Source organism: Schistocerca gregaria, chromosome 4, assembly GCF_023897955.1.
Source record: "Schistocerca gregaria isolate iqSchGreg1 chromosome 4, iqSchGreg1.2, whole genome shotgun sequence".
In the NCBI taxonomy this organism is placed as follows: domain Eukaryota; kingdom Metazoa; phylum Arthropoda; class Insecta; order Orthoptera; family Acrididae; genus Schistocerca; species Schistocerca gregaria.
In genome coordinates this window covers 593,343,962-593,360,908 of record NC_064923.1, presented here as the reverse complement: position 1 = coordinate 593,360,908, position 16,947 = coordinate 593,343,962, and the positions used below count along the sequence as shown (strand labels likewise).

The 16,947-nt window shown below is 45.8% G+C and overlaps 1 protein-coding gene and 1 pseudogene across 1 annotated transcript in view; both read left to right on the top strand.

Moving 5' to 3' along the window:
• Nucleotides 1-16,947, top strand: part of LOC126366001 (uncharacterized) — a 351,266-nt gene that overhangs the window by 195,357 nt on the left and 138,962 nt on the right. Inside the window, exon 3 of the mRNA XM_050008830.1 lies at nucleotides 282-602. Coding sequence (XP_049864787.1) covers nucleotides 282-602 — 321 coding nt within the window. The remainder of the gene's footprint in view (nucleotides 1-281; nucleotides 603-16,947) is intronic.
• On the top strand, nucleotides 12,511-12,628 carry LOC126268266 (5S ribosomal RNA; annotated as a pseudogene).

Here is a 16,947-nt window from a genome sequence, read left to right as displayed (position 1 = left end):
TGATTACGAACTGAGGTGGTTGTTCTGGGTACTGATTTCTCAGGGTCTATGCAGCCAAATTGTGTGAAAATGTAATCACACGTCAGTTCTAGTATAATATATTTGTACAATGAATACCCGTTTATCATCTGCATTTCTTCTTGGTGTAGCAATTTTAATGGCCAGTAGTGTATGCTGTGGCCAGTAGATACGACTTTAAGGGCGCACGTTGCTAGCGTGTTTGGCGTCAGAACTGCTGTTGAGTGGGGCGGCATCAGACGGTGCTGGTGGTGTTGTTGCAGCGCGAGGCGGGCGGCGGCGGCGCGTGGCGCGGCGTGGCGCGCTGCCTGCTGGCTCGGGGCGACCTGCTGGTGCTGGAGGACCTAGCGGAGCGCGGCTTCCGCATGGCGGACCGCCGCCGCGGCCTGGACGCCGCGCACTGCGGCGCCGCTCTGCGCCAGCTGGCGCGCCTGCACGGGCTCGCGCTCGCCATGAAGCGCCACCGGCCCCAGCGCTTCCGGCAACGCGTCGCCGGCGCCCTCACGGAGACCTTCTTCGTCGCCGACAACAGCGCCTGGTACCGCGAGTACTACCGCTCCGCCGCCGACAACGCCGTTGCCATGGTACGCCAGCGAGGCTCGCTCTGCAACTAGTCTCAACGGGCAAAATATTACTCCCCCCCCCCCCCCCTTTCGCTTTGGGAAGCTGTAGACGGTATAAACCTGTGATCCTTCACCGCTCACGTAAGTCAAGGCTGTATCCGCCAGTTGGTCGTACTAAGTTAGCGCAGTAACCTTTGTTAATATAGAGATGTGTCACAGTGGAAGACGCTATCGTGCCATGACCACACTATGAATCAAGTTGCTCGATTTCTTGGTGTATCAACCCGGACATCCCCACACGTCTACGAGTGAGTGATGCAAAGCGGTAGGTCCAGATCTTGCACCTAGCGGTTGTCCGGCCCGTTAGCTGAGTTGTCTCCGGCACGGTAGCTCAGCGTGTTCGGTCGGAGAGCTGGTTGGCCTCCGTATTAAAGAAACTAAGTAGAAGGATCAACATACGAACTTGATCAGATGTCATGTGACGTACGCAATGACCAAACACAACGATCAAAAACGAACAAAATGAAAAAAGAAACGTGGGCAGGGCGAGAGAATGTCAGTACTAAGGGCCCTGGTTCGGTTCCCGGCTGGGTCGGAGATTTTTTTTCCGCTCAGGGACTGGATGTTGTGTTATCCTAATCATCATTTCATCCCCATCGAAGCGCAAGTCACCGAAGTAGCGTCAAATCTAAAGACTTGCACCCGGCGAACGGTCTACCCGACGGGAGCCCCTAGTCAAATGGCTCTGAGCACTGTGCGACTTAACGTCTGAGGTCATCACTCGCCTAGAACTTAGAACTAATTAAACCTAACTAACCTAAGGACATCACACACATCCATGCCCTAGGCAGGATTCGAACTTGTGACCGTAGCGGTCGCTCTGCTCCAGACTGTAGCGTCTAGAACCGTACTACTCCGTACGGCAGGCCCTAGTCACACGACATTTTATTTACCTTGCGATTACCACATGTTCGGCAAGGTGAAAGGACTTTTGGTTGGTGGTTGGGTGGAGGGGAGTGGGGCGGGAAAGATTGTTTACCAACGATGAGAACGTTTAGACATCGGTTCTAGAACTGTTTCATAACCGAGGAGCAGATTTCAATCATCGAGGAACTGAACGATTGGTGAAACTTTCCGACTGCTGTGTGCGTAGACTTGGTGACCATGTAGAAAAATCTGTCACTTTGTAATGTTGTGTATTGTTCAATAAAAGTTACTTCGACAGCCATAATAATGTGTAACTTGTTGTTGTTGTTTTTGTTGTCGTCTTCAGTCCTGAGACTGGTTTGATGCAGCTCTCCATGCTACTCTATCTTGTGCAAGCTTCTTCATCTCCCAGTACCTACTGCAACCTACATCCTTCTGAATATGCTTACTGTAATCATCTCTTGGTCTCCCTCTACGATTTTTCCCCTCCACGCTGCCCTCCAATGCTAAATTTGTGATCCCTTGATGCCTCAAAACATGTCCTAAAAAACCGATCCCTTCTTCTAGTCAAGTTGTGCCACAAACTTCTCTTCTCCCCAATCCTATTCAATACCTCCTCATTAGTTACGTGATCTATCCACCTTATCTTCAGCATTCTTCTGTAGCACCACATTTCGAAAGCTTCTATTCTCTTCTTGTCCAAACTATTTATCGTCCATGTTTCACTTCCGTACATGGCTACGCTCCAAACAAATACTTTCAGAAACGACTTCCTGATACATAAATCTATATTCAATGTTAACAAATTTCTCTTCTTCAGAAACGCTTTCCTTGCCATTGCCAGTCTACATTTTATATCCTCTCTACTTCGACCATTATCAGTTATTTTACTTCCTAAATAGCAAAACTCCTTTACTACTTTAAGTGTCTCATTTCCTAATCTAATTCCCTCAGCATCACCCGATTTAATTAGACTACATTCCATTATCCTCGTTTTGCTTTTGTTGATGTTCGTCTTATATCCTCCTTTCAAGGCACTGTCCATTCCGTTCAACTGCTCTTCCAAGTCCTTTGCTGTCTCTGACAGAATTACAATGTCATCGGCGAACCTGAAAGTTTTTACTTCTTCTCCATGAATTTTAATACCTACTCCAAATTTTTCTTTTGTTTCCTTTACTGCTTGCTCAATATACATCGGGGAGAGGCTACAACCCAGTCTCACTCCTTTCCCAACCACTGCTTCCCTTTCATGTCCCTCGACTCTTATGACTGCCATCTGGTTTCTGTACAAATTGTAAATAGCCTTTCGCTCCCTGTATTTTACCCCTGCCGCCTTCAGAATTTCAAAGAGAGTATTCGAGTCAACATTGTCAAAAGCTTTCTCTAAGTCTAAAAATGCTAGAAACGTATACTTTGTCAAATTACGTCAAGAAAGGAAGGATGAACTGATTGTTGGTGTTAATAACGACCATCCTCCTCACCTCCTCTGCATTACTGCAGATGGCGTGTCACTCACCACATTTGTTCTGTGGATGCAGTACAAGCTAGGGGCCTAGTTGTTTCCATTGCACTGTGTGGAATACGAAGGTTCTGTTATAGTTCACTAACCTGCTGTCTTCAGCGTAGAAAACAGCACGCAGGTCGTAGGTTCTGTATCTTGACACTTGAACTGACTTTTAAAGAGGTTCTGTTCTGAAATAATGTATCACTTCTTTGGGATACCACTCGCGTATTTTAAAATAGCCACACGAGAAGACTATATGATCTTAATACACAGTAGAGCACATGATCAAACGCAATGTTTCAGAAAATGTACCTTTACACTATTTGTGGCATGTGTCTGTACCTCATGACTACCGGAGTGAATCTTTTAATACCGAATACTGGCAAAGACATCCTGCCACAGACAACATGACTGTACATCTCGACTGCCTAATCCAGAGTGACGAACAGGAACTTAAATAAAAATTGAAAACACATCCTACGACAGACAACATGTCTGTTCTTCTCGACTGCCTAATCCAGAGTGACGAAGAGACCGAAATACTTCGCGCGCCATACCAGAAAAGGCGTGACCCGAACGCTTCCGAAGTGCTTCGTCTGTAATTTCTTCAGTCTTTTGTTTTTTATTTAAATTGTTTTTAATAATTCCAAAATGACTGATTGATAGTCAGCTGTTGAGAGATAATTATATTAAAAAAGAAGTCATTCCAATGAGTAGGTTAACTAATAATAATAACTATAACGTTTTGGCGCCCTTGCTCCGAACACAGCAGCCAATCACAGAGGAGTTGCATTATGCAGGCGGTCTTTCTCACGGGAATGGTTCCGAATCTAACATCTGTCAAAGGTACCTCACACCACATTTCGTCATCTACACTCCTGGAAATGGAAAAAAGAACACATTGACACCGGTGTGTCAGACCCACCATACTTGCTCCGGACACTGCGAGAGGGCTGTACAAGCAATGATCACACGCACGGCACAGCGGACACACCAGGAACCGCGGTATTGGCCGTCGAATGGCGCTAGCTGCGCAGCATTTGTGCACCGCCGCCGTCAGTGTCAGCCAGTTTGCCGTGGCATACGGAGCTCCATCGCAGTCTTTAACACTGGTAGCATGCCGCGACAGCGTGGACGTGAACCGTATGCGCAGCTGACGGACTTTGAGCGAGGGCGTATAGTGGGCATGCGGGAGGCCGGGTGGACGTACAGCCGAATTGCTCAACACATGGGGCGTGAGGTCTCCACAGTACATCGATGTTGTCGCCAGTGGTCGGCGGAAGGTGCACGTGCCCGTCGACCTGGAACCGGACCGCAGCGACGCACGGATGCACGCCAAGACCGTAGGATCCTAAGCAGTGCCGTAGGGGACCGCACCGCCACTTCCCAGCAAATTAGGGACACTGTTGCTCCTGGGGTATCGGCGAGGACCATTCGCAGCCGTCTCCATGAAGCTGGGCTACGGTCCCGCACACCGTTAGGCCGTCTTCCGCTCACGACCCAACATCGTGCAGCCTGCCTCCAGTGGTGTCGCGACAGGCGTGAATGGAGGGACGAATGGAGACGTGTCGTCTTCAGCGATGAGAGTCGCTTCTGCCTTGGTGCCAATGATGGTCGTATGCGTGTTTGGCGCCGTGCAGGTGAGCGCCACAATCAGGACTGCATACGACCGAGGCACACAGGGCCAACACCCGGCATCATGGTGTGGGGAGCGATCTCCTACACTGGCCGTACACCTCTGGTGATCGTCGAGGGGACACTGAATAGTGCACGGTACATCCAAACCGTCATCGAACCCATCGTTCTACCATTCCTAGACCAGCAAGGGAACTTGCCGTTCCAACAGGACAATGCACGTCCGCATGTATCCCGTGCCACCCAACGTGCTCTAGAAGGTGTAAGTCAACTACCCTGGCCAGCAAGATCTCCGGATCTGTCCCCCATTGAGCATGTTTGGGACTGGATAAAGCGTCGTCTCACGCGGTCTGCACGTCCAGTACGAACGCTGGACCAACTGAGGCGCCAGGTGGAAATGGCATGGCAAGCCGTTCCACAGGACTACATCCAGCATCTCTACGATCGTCTTCATGGGAGAATAGCAGCCTGCATTGCTGCGAAAGGTTGATATACACTGTACTAGTGGCGACATTGTGCATGCTCTGTTGCCTGTGTCTATGTGCCTGTGGTTCTGTCAGTGTGATCATGTGATGTATCTGACCCCAGGAATGTGTCAATAAAGTTTCCCCTTCCTGGGACAATGAATTCACGGTGTTCTTATTTCAATTTCCAGGAGTGTATATACCTCTTACATCTCCACTGCTCTGGGAACAGCTTCTTGCAGCCTAATATGATAGCTGACTAAGCCAGAAATATTACAAAATCCGCTCCTATTAGACAATGTTAGTTTCGAAGGGAAAAAAATAAACAATTACTTTTCACTTCACATATTTTTCTAATATTTTAACGGTTCTCAGTCAATTTTGGAGAAATTATTTTATTAATATACGTCTTTTATTTTTACGAGTAACAGTGTACCATCTCAGCTTCTTAGTGAACTGCTTATCTTTTCATAACTGTTAACGATCATTGTGAAACGGCAGTATTTGTCGAGGACGGGCATTTGATTTATAGATGGGGCATTGAAAACGTATGATAACCTGTAGCTTACCATTCCGTACTATACAGTGCTGCTAGTGAAATGTAACTAAAAGTACAACAGATTTGGTGAGTTAGTGTTCGTCCTGATGTCGGCTCTCCTTCATAAGTAAATGTGGACCACTGAACAGTGTTAATGTGGCATCTCCCACTCAACGGGGTTCTGCGCCGGTTCAGTATAGCCTCAAATTCTGCATGACAGACAAACGCATTACTGCCGACCGCCGAAGAGTTAGTACTGACCATCGAGTTACTTTAATCTTCTGTGAACACAAACTCCAAGTTGAACATGTATCATAATTAACAGGATGGATACTAGTCAAAATACACGATAGTAGGAGCAACGTCGTTCCAGTACATTTGGGTCCGCTAATGAGCCATTTGCAAAATAATTGTGAATATGTGGTTAAAGAGACGTCATTGGCTTCTGTATAAAAGATTGCCCTAGTTAGCGCAACTATATTTGAAATGTAGACTTTTCGATTAATTTTCCACGTTATGGGGATTTGCGAACTGTCCTTGGGCACTTCAAATGTTTAGATATGTGTGAAATCTTGTGGGACTTAACTGCTAAGGTCATCAGTCCCTAAGCTTACAAACTACTTAACCTGAATTATCCTAAGGACAACCACACACACCCATGCCCGAGGGAGGACTCGAACCTGCTCCGAAACCAGCCGCACAATCCATGACTCCAGCGCCCGAGACCGCTCGGCTAATCCCTCGCGGTGTGTGGCTACTGCTGTATGGCTTTCTTTTCTGTCACCCGAGATACGACACCTTCAACAAAAGTGATGTGCAGCACATGAACCTATAAGGCTGTGTCAAAGAGCTTGAGGATTTGTCGCCATACAAAATTCCACAAACGCACAACAACCCCATACAGATATATCTGTACATGAGGAGTAGTGCTCAAATTCCGGAGACTGGGACAAGAACATCATAACACGAAAAGTAATTCTTTTATCTAGGGTCACTGAAAGGGTTGGGAATGAATTCAGCTTCTGATGTAGGTATTAGTGGACTCCTGAATTTATTGTACGCACTGAGCTATCCGAAGACGTTTCGTGGCCAAGAACTAAGTGTTAATCTTTCACTCTCCCCGTTTTCTCGTCTGATAACAATGCCTCATATTTTCTATACTATTTGTTCGTCCATACATTCTAAACGTGAATATGTGAAAATTATCATTTGTGTGGTTTGACATAACATCCGGTCCATATTCTCGGAGTTACTACCATTTACAAGAGTTTACTGTCAGAGATAGTTCATTTGGACTCGTTGGAATAAGTAATAATACAAAACAGTTCTCTGTTATTGTTTTCAAAAGATCCAACTGATTTCACAAGGGAATATCTTCTGTATGCACGCACACACAGTCATGCTACACTTTTCACAATTTCGGTTAGAGGCAAAGTTTTCAATGACTTTTCACATTTATTTAATGTCCCCTCGGTCGTGCGGTAGCGTTCTCGCTTCCCACGCCCGGGTTCCCGGGTTCGATTCCCGGCGGGGTCAGGGATTTTCTTTGCCTCGGGATGGCTGGGTGTTGTGTGATGTCCTTAGGTTAGTTACGTTTAAGTAGTTCTAGGGGACTGATGACCATCGATGTTAAGTCCCATAGTGCTCAGAGCCATCAATGTCCCCTCCACCGGGCGCACAACAAACATAGACACGAACGTCGGTCTCAAGCTCTGATAGCCTGTTTTAGAGCTACTGGTGTTACGACCCGAGCCGGTGTCGCTTTCTTATCAGGAGGTCGAGTGGAGAACAAGGGTGAATGATCCTGTAGAGCATCTGGAGATAATGAAACATCATTCAATTACCAGCCATTTATTGGCGAGTGTTTGCAATCACTTCTTCCCCGCGTTGCCTAGCAACGACCGTGCCGAGTCTGCGCTGCATGAAAGCGCCGGGTGGCACGTCAGTGACCGGAGAGGAACTTGCTGAGAACGTGTCCTGACGTTGCCTGTGGTCAGTACTGCTGCCCCGTCGCAGGAGGAAGGATAGCCGTGTGTCCCTGCAGCCTGGTGTGGCTCTGGACGCCTGTCAGAGCCTTAGCGCTCTCGACGGGTGAAGTTGCACTTAGAGAAATATGTGCCTGCCCATGTTGTCGCCTATCTTTGTGGCGTGCAGGCCCAAGACACAGCAGCAACGTCAATAACAACCCGAGTAGCATATTTCACCCAAGCGGTAAAGAAACTGGTACAGTCATGCGTAATCAATTACAGAGATATGTAAACAGGCAGAATACGGCGTTGCAGTCGCCAACGGCTGTACAAGACAGCCAGTCTGGCGAAGTTGTTAGATCGGTTACTGTTGCTACAATGGCAGGTTATCAAGACTTACGTGAGTTTGAATGTGGTGTTATAGTCGGCACACGAGCGACGAAACACAGCATCTCCGAGATAGCGAAGAAGTGGGAATTTCCCAGTACGACTATTTCACGAGTGTACCGTGAATGTCAGGAATCAGGTAAAACATCAAATCTCCAACATAGCTACGGCCGGTAAAAGATCCTGCAAGAACGGGGCCAACGATGACTGAAGAGAATCGTCCAACACGATGGACGTGCGACCCTTCCGTAAATTGCTGCAGATTTCAATGATGGGCCATCAACAAGTGTCAGGGTACCAACCATTCAACGAAACATCATCGATATGGGCTTTCGGAGCCGAAGGCCCACGCGTGTACCCTTGACGAATTCACGACATAAAGGCCCGTCAGCACCTACATTGGGCTGTTGATGACGGGAAACATGTTGTCTGGTCGGACAAGTCTCGTTTCAAATTGTATCGAGCAGATGGACGTGTACGGGTACGGAAACAATCTCATGAATCCATGGACTTCGCATGTCAGCAGGGGACTGTTCACGTTGGTGAAGGCTCTGTAATGGTGTGGGGCCTGTGCAGTTGGAGTGATATGCGACCCCTGATACGTCTAGATACAACTCCGACAAGTGACACGTACGTAAGCATCCTGTTCAATCACCTGGACCCATTCATGTCCAGTCTGCATTCCGACGAACTTGGGCCATTCCAGCAGGACAATGCGACACCCCTCACGTCCAGAACTGCTACAGAGTTGCTCCAGTAACAGTCTTCTGAGTTTAAACACTTCCGCTGCCCACCAAGCTCACCAGACATAAACACTATTGAGTATATCTGGGGTGCCTTGCAACGTGTTCTTCAGAAGAGATCTCTATCCCCTCGTACTCTTACGGATTTATGGACAGCTCTGAAGTTCTCATGGTGTCAGTTCCCTCCAGCTCTAACAGACATTAGTCGAGTCCATGCCAGGTGGTGTTGCGACACTTCTGCTTGCTCGCGGGGGCCGTAAACGGTTTTTGGCAGGTGTACCAGTTTCTTTGGCTTATCAGTGTATAAAGCGGTAATTGTACGGTTCCGGCAGCGGCGACACAGCCGCCAATCACCTTAGCTGATTGTGGCCGAGTGGTTCTAGGCGCTTCAGTCTGGAACCAGGCAACCACTACGTTCGCAGGTTCGAATCCTGCCTCGGCCATGGATGTGTGTGATGCCCTTAGGTTAGTTAGGTTTAAGTAGTTCTAAGTTCTAGGGGACCGATGACCTCAGATGTTAAGTCCCACAGCGCTCAGAGCCATTTGAACCTAAGCTGAACAGCTTGCAGACGGGCACGTTGGTTCTTCATCCACGGGAGATCGGTCCGGCCCTCATTCTTAGTTAGTCACAGCTGTGCCTGACAGGTATGCGACTTGCTCATCAGAAGTCTCCTTCCGGCCATACGGCTGTGGATTTGCAGCAGCGGAGTCCAAAATGGCGGCAGCTTGTAGACACTTGGTGAATTCACCAGAGCACGCTGCAGTTTAATAGGTCTGGTCTTCCATCGGTATCCGTAATGCAGATGTAATGGCCAAACTCTGAGAGTCAGGTTGAGGAGGGCAGTGGTTTTACAGCTGCCGATGACGCGATTTCTCCCCCCCCCCCCCCCCCTCCCCCCACTCAATCAGCTACTGGTGACCGAATGTGTTCTCGTTTTCTGAGCCTATCAGCTGTTTAGGCTGCTCTAGTGTTTAACTGTAGCATTTCAAAACGTTCCTCATGAGAAGTTTACATCCTGAAAGGTTTTCATATAGCATTCTAAGTGAAGTTACTACATTTAGTCTTGTTACAGTAGCCTGTTCTGTCTATTCCGAGGTGTTCCTGAAGTGGTGAAACAGTTGTTCTTGGCTTCCCTCTCGCATAGGATGATGAAATGTGCTCATAGTTTATTTGTACTTCGGGTTCCCCGATATTAATTTACGTAACCGTATCGTAGCATGCAGACAGCACCCCACTTAGCCATCTCCGTTGATTATCAACAAAATTTTACTCTTGTACTTATTTACTATTCTACTGCGCAACACTGCGTTCACTGCTGTTGCTCTATTGCGTCGGAGTTCACCCGTTTTAGTAGTAGTTGTTGTTGTTGAAAGGGAAGCAATCTCCAACAAAAACTGTGGACATACTTTGAGGCCATGCGTTCTTGGAGACCAATTGCACGGCACGCTTTCCATACGGTCCATACGATGATTCCATCGCTTTGGAAGATCACTGTTAACAATTCCTCTCGCAGTACATGCAGGTACCAGTTCTGCGGTGTTCCGTCTTGTTGAAAAATGAATTTCTCTGCATGTTCCGGGAGTTGTGTAATGAACGAGTGATCTAGGTGCATCAGGGAGACCTGTATCGGTAAAATACAACGGTAAACTGTTAGTTCCGAAGTGTAAGTAAAAATTTTCTTCCAGCGCATGCCTTCATTCTTGTACAAGATATACCTTGTAGTCTTGTGAAATCGGTTGAATCGATTCGAAACTCCCTGTATTTTAATTGCGTTGTTTCAGAGTGAACTTGGGTTTTTGCTGCTCTCTCAGTTAATGTTAGATTGGTTACAGTGTTAGTTCTGTAGAACCATAGAGAGAAAATCCTCGAAGATGTTGAAAGCCAGGATAAAATATTTTCTAGCGTTTACCAAGGAACAGTTATGCTAATATTTCCTACACAGATTCTGAGGTAGTTCTCAAGGATGAGAAAGTGTCAAAAATTTTATATATTTTCTCATGCACACTCTAATAAAATGCTTAGCATAATAATTTAATTTAATACGTACTAAACTCCATAAAATAATACCGAGACCACTGGATTAGCGTCAAATAAAAGTATGCTCCCGACTTGCTTATACAGGTAACATTACTGCACCGAAACTGTCAAGAAGTCAGGTATTCCATAGCATTCGTGTTATCCAAAAAGGAATGAATGTTAGGGTTTATCTTTTCGTTGCCGACGAGGACGTTAGAGGCGGAGCCCTACCACTAACTGGGAAAGCGTAGGAAGGAAATAAGCCATGCCCCTTCAAAGAAACGGCCCCGCTATTTCCCTTTGCCAATTTAGCGAAATCAGAGATAACTTTAAGACGAACAGGAATTTGAGCAACAGTCCACTCGAATACGAGTCCAGTTTCTCAGCTCGCCGGTGTTCCCGCTATGTGATACAGTTAATAATAAGTACATCAACTGGTTCTCCTAAGAATTTAATCACTGTTGTAGTTGGCCACCGGCAAATCATTTAGGCTTGTTTGGGCTCCTCATAAACAATATTTTATAAGTAACCGAATGTTTTACGATTGCTGTAAAGCTATGATTTACGTGACCGCTTCTATGCCTCAAGATGGGTTAGTTTTTCTCTACGTATATTTTTCTTATCGTTGATTCCATAAACTGAGAACGTGCTTTGAAAGAGAGATATATTACTGAAGACAAATTTCATCAAGGAATAAATATACTGAGTATCAGTAATTTGTGTATACACTTACTTGAATAAGCTTTTGAAAGACGTTGCACAGTTCACCGTTTCCCGACCCGCAAATTTTTTTCTTTGCTTGATGAGTTACCTAAAAATATGATATCGTACGACGTACTGCAATGACAACAGTATCTAAAAGTTCACCCCCGGTAGCTGAGTGGTCAGCGCAACAGACTGTCAATCCAAAGGGCCCGGGCTCGATTCCCGGCTGGGTCGGAGACTTTCTCCGCTCATTGACTGGGTGTTGTGTTGTCCTAATCATCATCATTTCATCCCCATCGACGCGCAAGTCGCCGAAGTGGCGTCAAATCGAAAGACTTGCACCAGGCGAACGGTCTACCCGACGGGAGGCCCTCGTCACACGACATTTCAGTATCTAAAACACCCGTTACAGTGCGTGGAAAATTAACTCTAACTCTTTACAGGACAAGAGTCTGCCGCAGTGCCGACGATACATAGTTCTAGAAGGAGAGGCAAGTTCTATCATACCGCGAATCACTCAGATAAGATCATCACCTTCTGATATCTGTATCGGTGATTCATCAGATAGTAACAGCTGTAATCGCGTGACCTTCGCTCATGACATTTTAGAAAGCGTGGCATTCTCATCAAAACGGCACTGTAACATTGCCTCACTCATGATTCGTCGTTAGCTGAAAGAAACAATTGAAAGGAAGTTATTACACTCGTAGATAAATAATTTCATTTGGAGTAATTGTTTATAACTGCAAGCACTGATTACGTACAACGGAGTACCCCAGGTGTAAACGCGGCTATGTGACCAAAAACCACGCCCGGGTTCCCGGGTTCGATTCCCAGCGGAGTCAGGGATTTTCTCTGCCTCGTGATGGCTGGGTGTTGTGTGGTGTCCTTAGGTTAGTTAGGTTTAAGTAGTTCTACGTTCTTGGGGACTGATGACCTAAGATGTTAAGTGCCATAGTGCTCAGAGCCATTTGAACCATTTTTTGACCAAAAACCAAAAATATAATTAGAGCCCGTTTTTGACTAGGTATCTAACTGTAATGGCAACGGCCTTGCCGCAGTGTATACACCGGTTCCCATGAGATCACTGAAGTTAAGCGCTGTCGGGCGTGGTCGGTACTTGGATGGGTGACCATCCAGGCCGCCATGCGCTGTTGTCATTTTTCGGGGTGCACCCAGCCTCGTGATGGCAACTGAGGAGCTACTCGACCAAATAGTAGCGGCTTCGGTCAAGAATACCATCATAGCGACCGGGAGAGCGGTGAGCTGACTCCACGCCCCTCCTCTCCGCATTCTCCACAGGATGACACGGCGGTCGGATGGTCCCGGTAGGCCACTCGTGGCCTGAAGACGAAGTGCTTTTTTTTATCTAAGTGTAAGAACAGAAAGAAAGCCGGTAGTTCGCCTGCCGTCTCGCCGCACTGTCCAGCGCAGCTAAAGGCGCACACTGGCACACACAACGAATGCTAAAGACGCAGCCATCACGGGTGAAAGTCATGCACGCCCCGTTAGCTCTGTATCTTTCCCACATGATTTTACGGAAAATATTCATATAAAACTACTTTTAGGTTTCATATATTTTTATAGGTCAGCTTCATGGTAAAGTGCCCATTATCTAACTAATGGTCATACTCACTGTGATACTCGAATTTAAGTACGATGCTGCGAGAAATTCGAAAAAGTTCGCAATGGAGAATATAGGTCACTATTATTTTGCGTTTGATGCGTATTACGCCATATGTTGCTGCAAATGAAATTTAGTTATGGTATTTAATTTTTCTTTAGACTTGAGGAGGTCTCTATCTATCTCCTGTCTGGAGAAAATGGAACATCTGGGGAGTTCACTTCCGACCGGATGCGCACAAGAATGAAATATTCATAACAAACCTCAAATCTCCTAAATCGTTCCAGATATCGAAACGAGATTTTGGTAAATGATAGCACACTACGATAAGAATTTTTTTTTGCCACATAGTTACCACATGGAACTTCGTTACCTACGACGATATAGTTTGAGCTACAGTTTTTACTTAATTTTTTTATTCAATGCAATAGTGTGATTTTTTAAAAGTCATTGCTATCTAGTGAAAAGCAAAATTGTTAGCATGAAAATAAACGTGAATTTTCTTCTCTTGTGTTACAGTAAACCAACACAATGAGGTGTTCTAGAGGTATTCTCCTCTCTGATCGCACATTGCTTGTTTAATAAGAAACTGTTTTAATATCAGTTCCGGCGTAGCGACAAAAGCCGACACGAAGATCAAGAAGGTAAGAGCGGAGAGGGCTGCGAGGCGACGTCAGCCAATAGTACGGTGACTAGGGCGACACCAACACAGGAGCGGCGTCTGGACCAAAAGAATGTAAGCGCCGTTTCGCCTAGCCGATGGCAGTAGAAGACAAGCCATCATTCAAACACTATAGCAGTGACCTATGAACTGAACTGTACTGCTTGCATTGGAATCTTATACACCAAAGGACATTGATTATTTGCATGTCACCATTTGCTTTCGACACCTCTTTTGAATACGAAAATTTAAGTATTGTCAATTTAACTTACTATAATGTCCGCTCCAGGTAGCTGAGTGTAAAAAAAAAAAGAAATAAAAGAAAAGAAAAGTGGTCAACGCAACAGAAAATCAATCCTAAGGGCGCCCGGGTTCGATTCCCGGCTGGGTTGGAGATTTTCTCCGCTCAGTGACTGGGTGTTGTGTTGTCCTAATCATCATCATTTCATCCCCATCGACGCTCAAGTCGATGAAGTGGAGTCAAATCGAAAGACTTGCACCCGGCGAGTGGTCTACCCGACGAGAGGCCCTAGTCACAAGACATTTACGTTTATTTTATTACTGCAATAAACTCCATTAATATGGTTTTCTTGAATTGTTGCCTACCGATCCGAGAAGACAGATTCCTAGGCGCCCTATAACAGACGAGTGGTCAGGATATTACTATATCCTGTAGTAACAGCTGTTCCAGGTTTGTGCAATGTATACAATTTTTTGAAAAAGAAAAAAAGCGAAATTTATCGTGGCAATTACATAAACGTATGCGTTACTCAGAACTCGTCACTGATTACACTTCTCTGAAGAAAAAAAGTTTAGCAACTCAGATGAAAAGAAATTGCCAATTATGTTCCAATTTTAGGGGAATCCCGTAACCTAATGAATCTTTAATGGTGAACAGCTATGAATGAAACTTACCACAGGATTTTCTTTCTTCACCTCAGTTCTATTTGGCATATGTAAAAGTACAGCAAGTAACATACCATTTTTTGTCGTTCTTATCCCTGCACAGAGCGAGCGAGTGGATTTTCTTACCACAAATATCTTGTACATCATGAGTGAGATTAACTTTGACTAACGGCTGACAAGATCCTGCAAGCCGTCAGAGTGTTCACAGCTTCAGAGTTACGAAAGAGGTTTACTTGGTCAGTTCTATTCTGTAGCAAAGTATCAGTGGATGACAAGGTTATGAAAACATAATTTTCATTACTTCATAAGCAACTTGAGACAATTCACTAAGCTAAAAAATATGGCTCTGAGCACTATGGGACTTAACTTCTGAGGTCATCAGTCCCCTAGCACTTAGAACTACTTAAACCTACCTAACCTAAGGACAACACACACATCCATGTCCCAAGCAGGATTCGAACCTGCGACCGAAGCGGTCGCGCGGTTCCACACTGTAGCGCCTAGGACAGCTAGGCCGCTAGGCTATTTTATCTCCTTTCTTGAATGTTTGGCACATTATTCCAGTGTTTCGTTATACATCTACATTACACTACGCAAGCCACGTAATGGCGTGTGGCAGACGGTACTTCTGGTACCCCTAACTGATCCCCCTACGCAGTTTCCATTCGCAAATGGAGTATGGAAGAATGATTGTCAGTAACCTTCTGTATTGTTCGAATTTTCTCGTCTTGGCCGTCAAGCAAGATGTGTGTGGCAGCAAATAATACGTTGTCCGACTCTTCCCGGAAAGTACTCTCTCGGAATTTCAATAGTAAATCTCTCCTCGGTGTTCAAAGCGTTTCTTGAAACGTCTGCCCATGGAATCTGTTGAAATGTTGCGCAACGCTGTCGAGCCTACTAAATTATCCCGTGACGAAACGCGCCACTCTTCTTTGAATATTCTCTATTTATATCAGTCCTACCTGATAAGGATCCCACACTGATGAACAGTATTGAAGAATCGGTCAGAAGAAACCGTATAAGAAACTTCCTTCGTGGATGAGTTGCATTTCCTTAAGATCCTTCCTGAGAATCTCAGTCTGACAACTCTCTTCCTGCTGTTTGTTTTATGTGGTCATTCCAACTAAGGTCGCTCTGGATAGTTGCTCCTAGTTATTTTACGGTAGATAATGTGTCCAGTAGTTCCTCATCAACGGTGTAGTTGTACAACATTGGCTTTCTTTTCTTATGTATGCGCAATATTTACGTCCAGGGTCAACTGCAAGAGCCTGCACCATTCATCAATTCTCTGCAGGTCATTCTGCAAGTAGATACTGTCTTCTAGCATCATCTGCCAACAGTCTTGTTCTTGTTGGATAAGAAACCCATGAATGTTTGTGTATATGGTGGGGCACTGAGTACACACGACGCAACTGAATCATCTCGAGAAAGAGATGTGCATTGTTGAATACTGATTGGCGGTGGACCAACATGGCTTCTCAACACATCTGCATGTCTTCGTAGCTAAGATACTTTAAGCACACTAGTGCGGTACACCAATTCGTGGTAGCCGGTTCAGATCCTTGAGGTATAATGTATTCCGTCGTCAGTGTTTGCTTGGCAAGAGGAGGAAATGTGGCGGCGAACAGTTCCTAACCATTGTTCTGTGTACCAGTGCATTGAATTAAATCGCGAATGTCTGCAGAATGTTTGATAAAGTAACGGCATTCGACAGTGTTGAACATCCGACAGTGTTGACAGTGGCAGCTAGAAAAGTGATTTGTGCAAATATGAACCTGACTGTGCTGGTTATGTATAGTACAGGTCCGCCTGTGTAGTGATGTGATAGTAAAATAAATAAATGAATGCCTGACTTACATCTAACCGAAACGGGCCGGTGACAGAGGACTGCCGTCTAGCATAATACGCGGTAACTCAACTTTCGCTGTCGCACTTTACGAAGAAATAAACGAGATACTTCGAGCACGGCTTCCCCTGAAAGGAGAAACTACGACAAAGTAACATCAAAGACTCTGTCTGCTGACTCAGACGAAGATGCGACGTCAAAGTGTGACATCAAAGACTGGACTTTAATAAGTGCTCTGGAGCGTGCAGCGAGGGCTCGAGAATATCCGTCGAAGCGCCCAAAAGACTAGAGTGAAAGAGTGGCAGGAGAAGAGACGAGAAGAGGAGGGTTGAGAGAGAAAAAACGGCAATGAAGCTGTGAAGGTGTAAGACGATGTAAAGAAAGGGGGACATTGCACCGATGCTCAGAAAATAGCACGGAATTAGAAGGCCTCTACATAAAA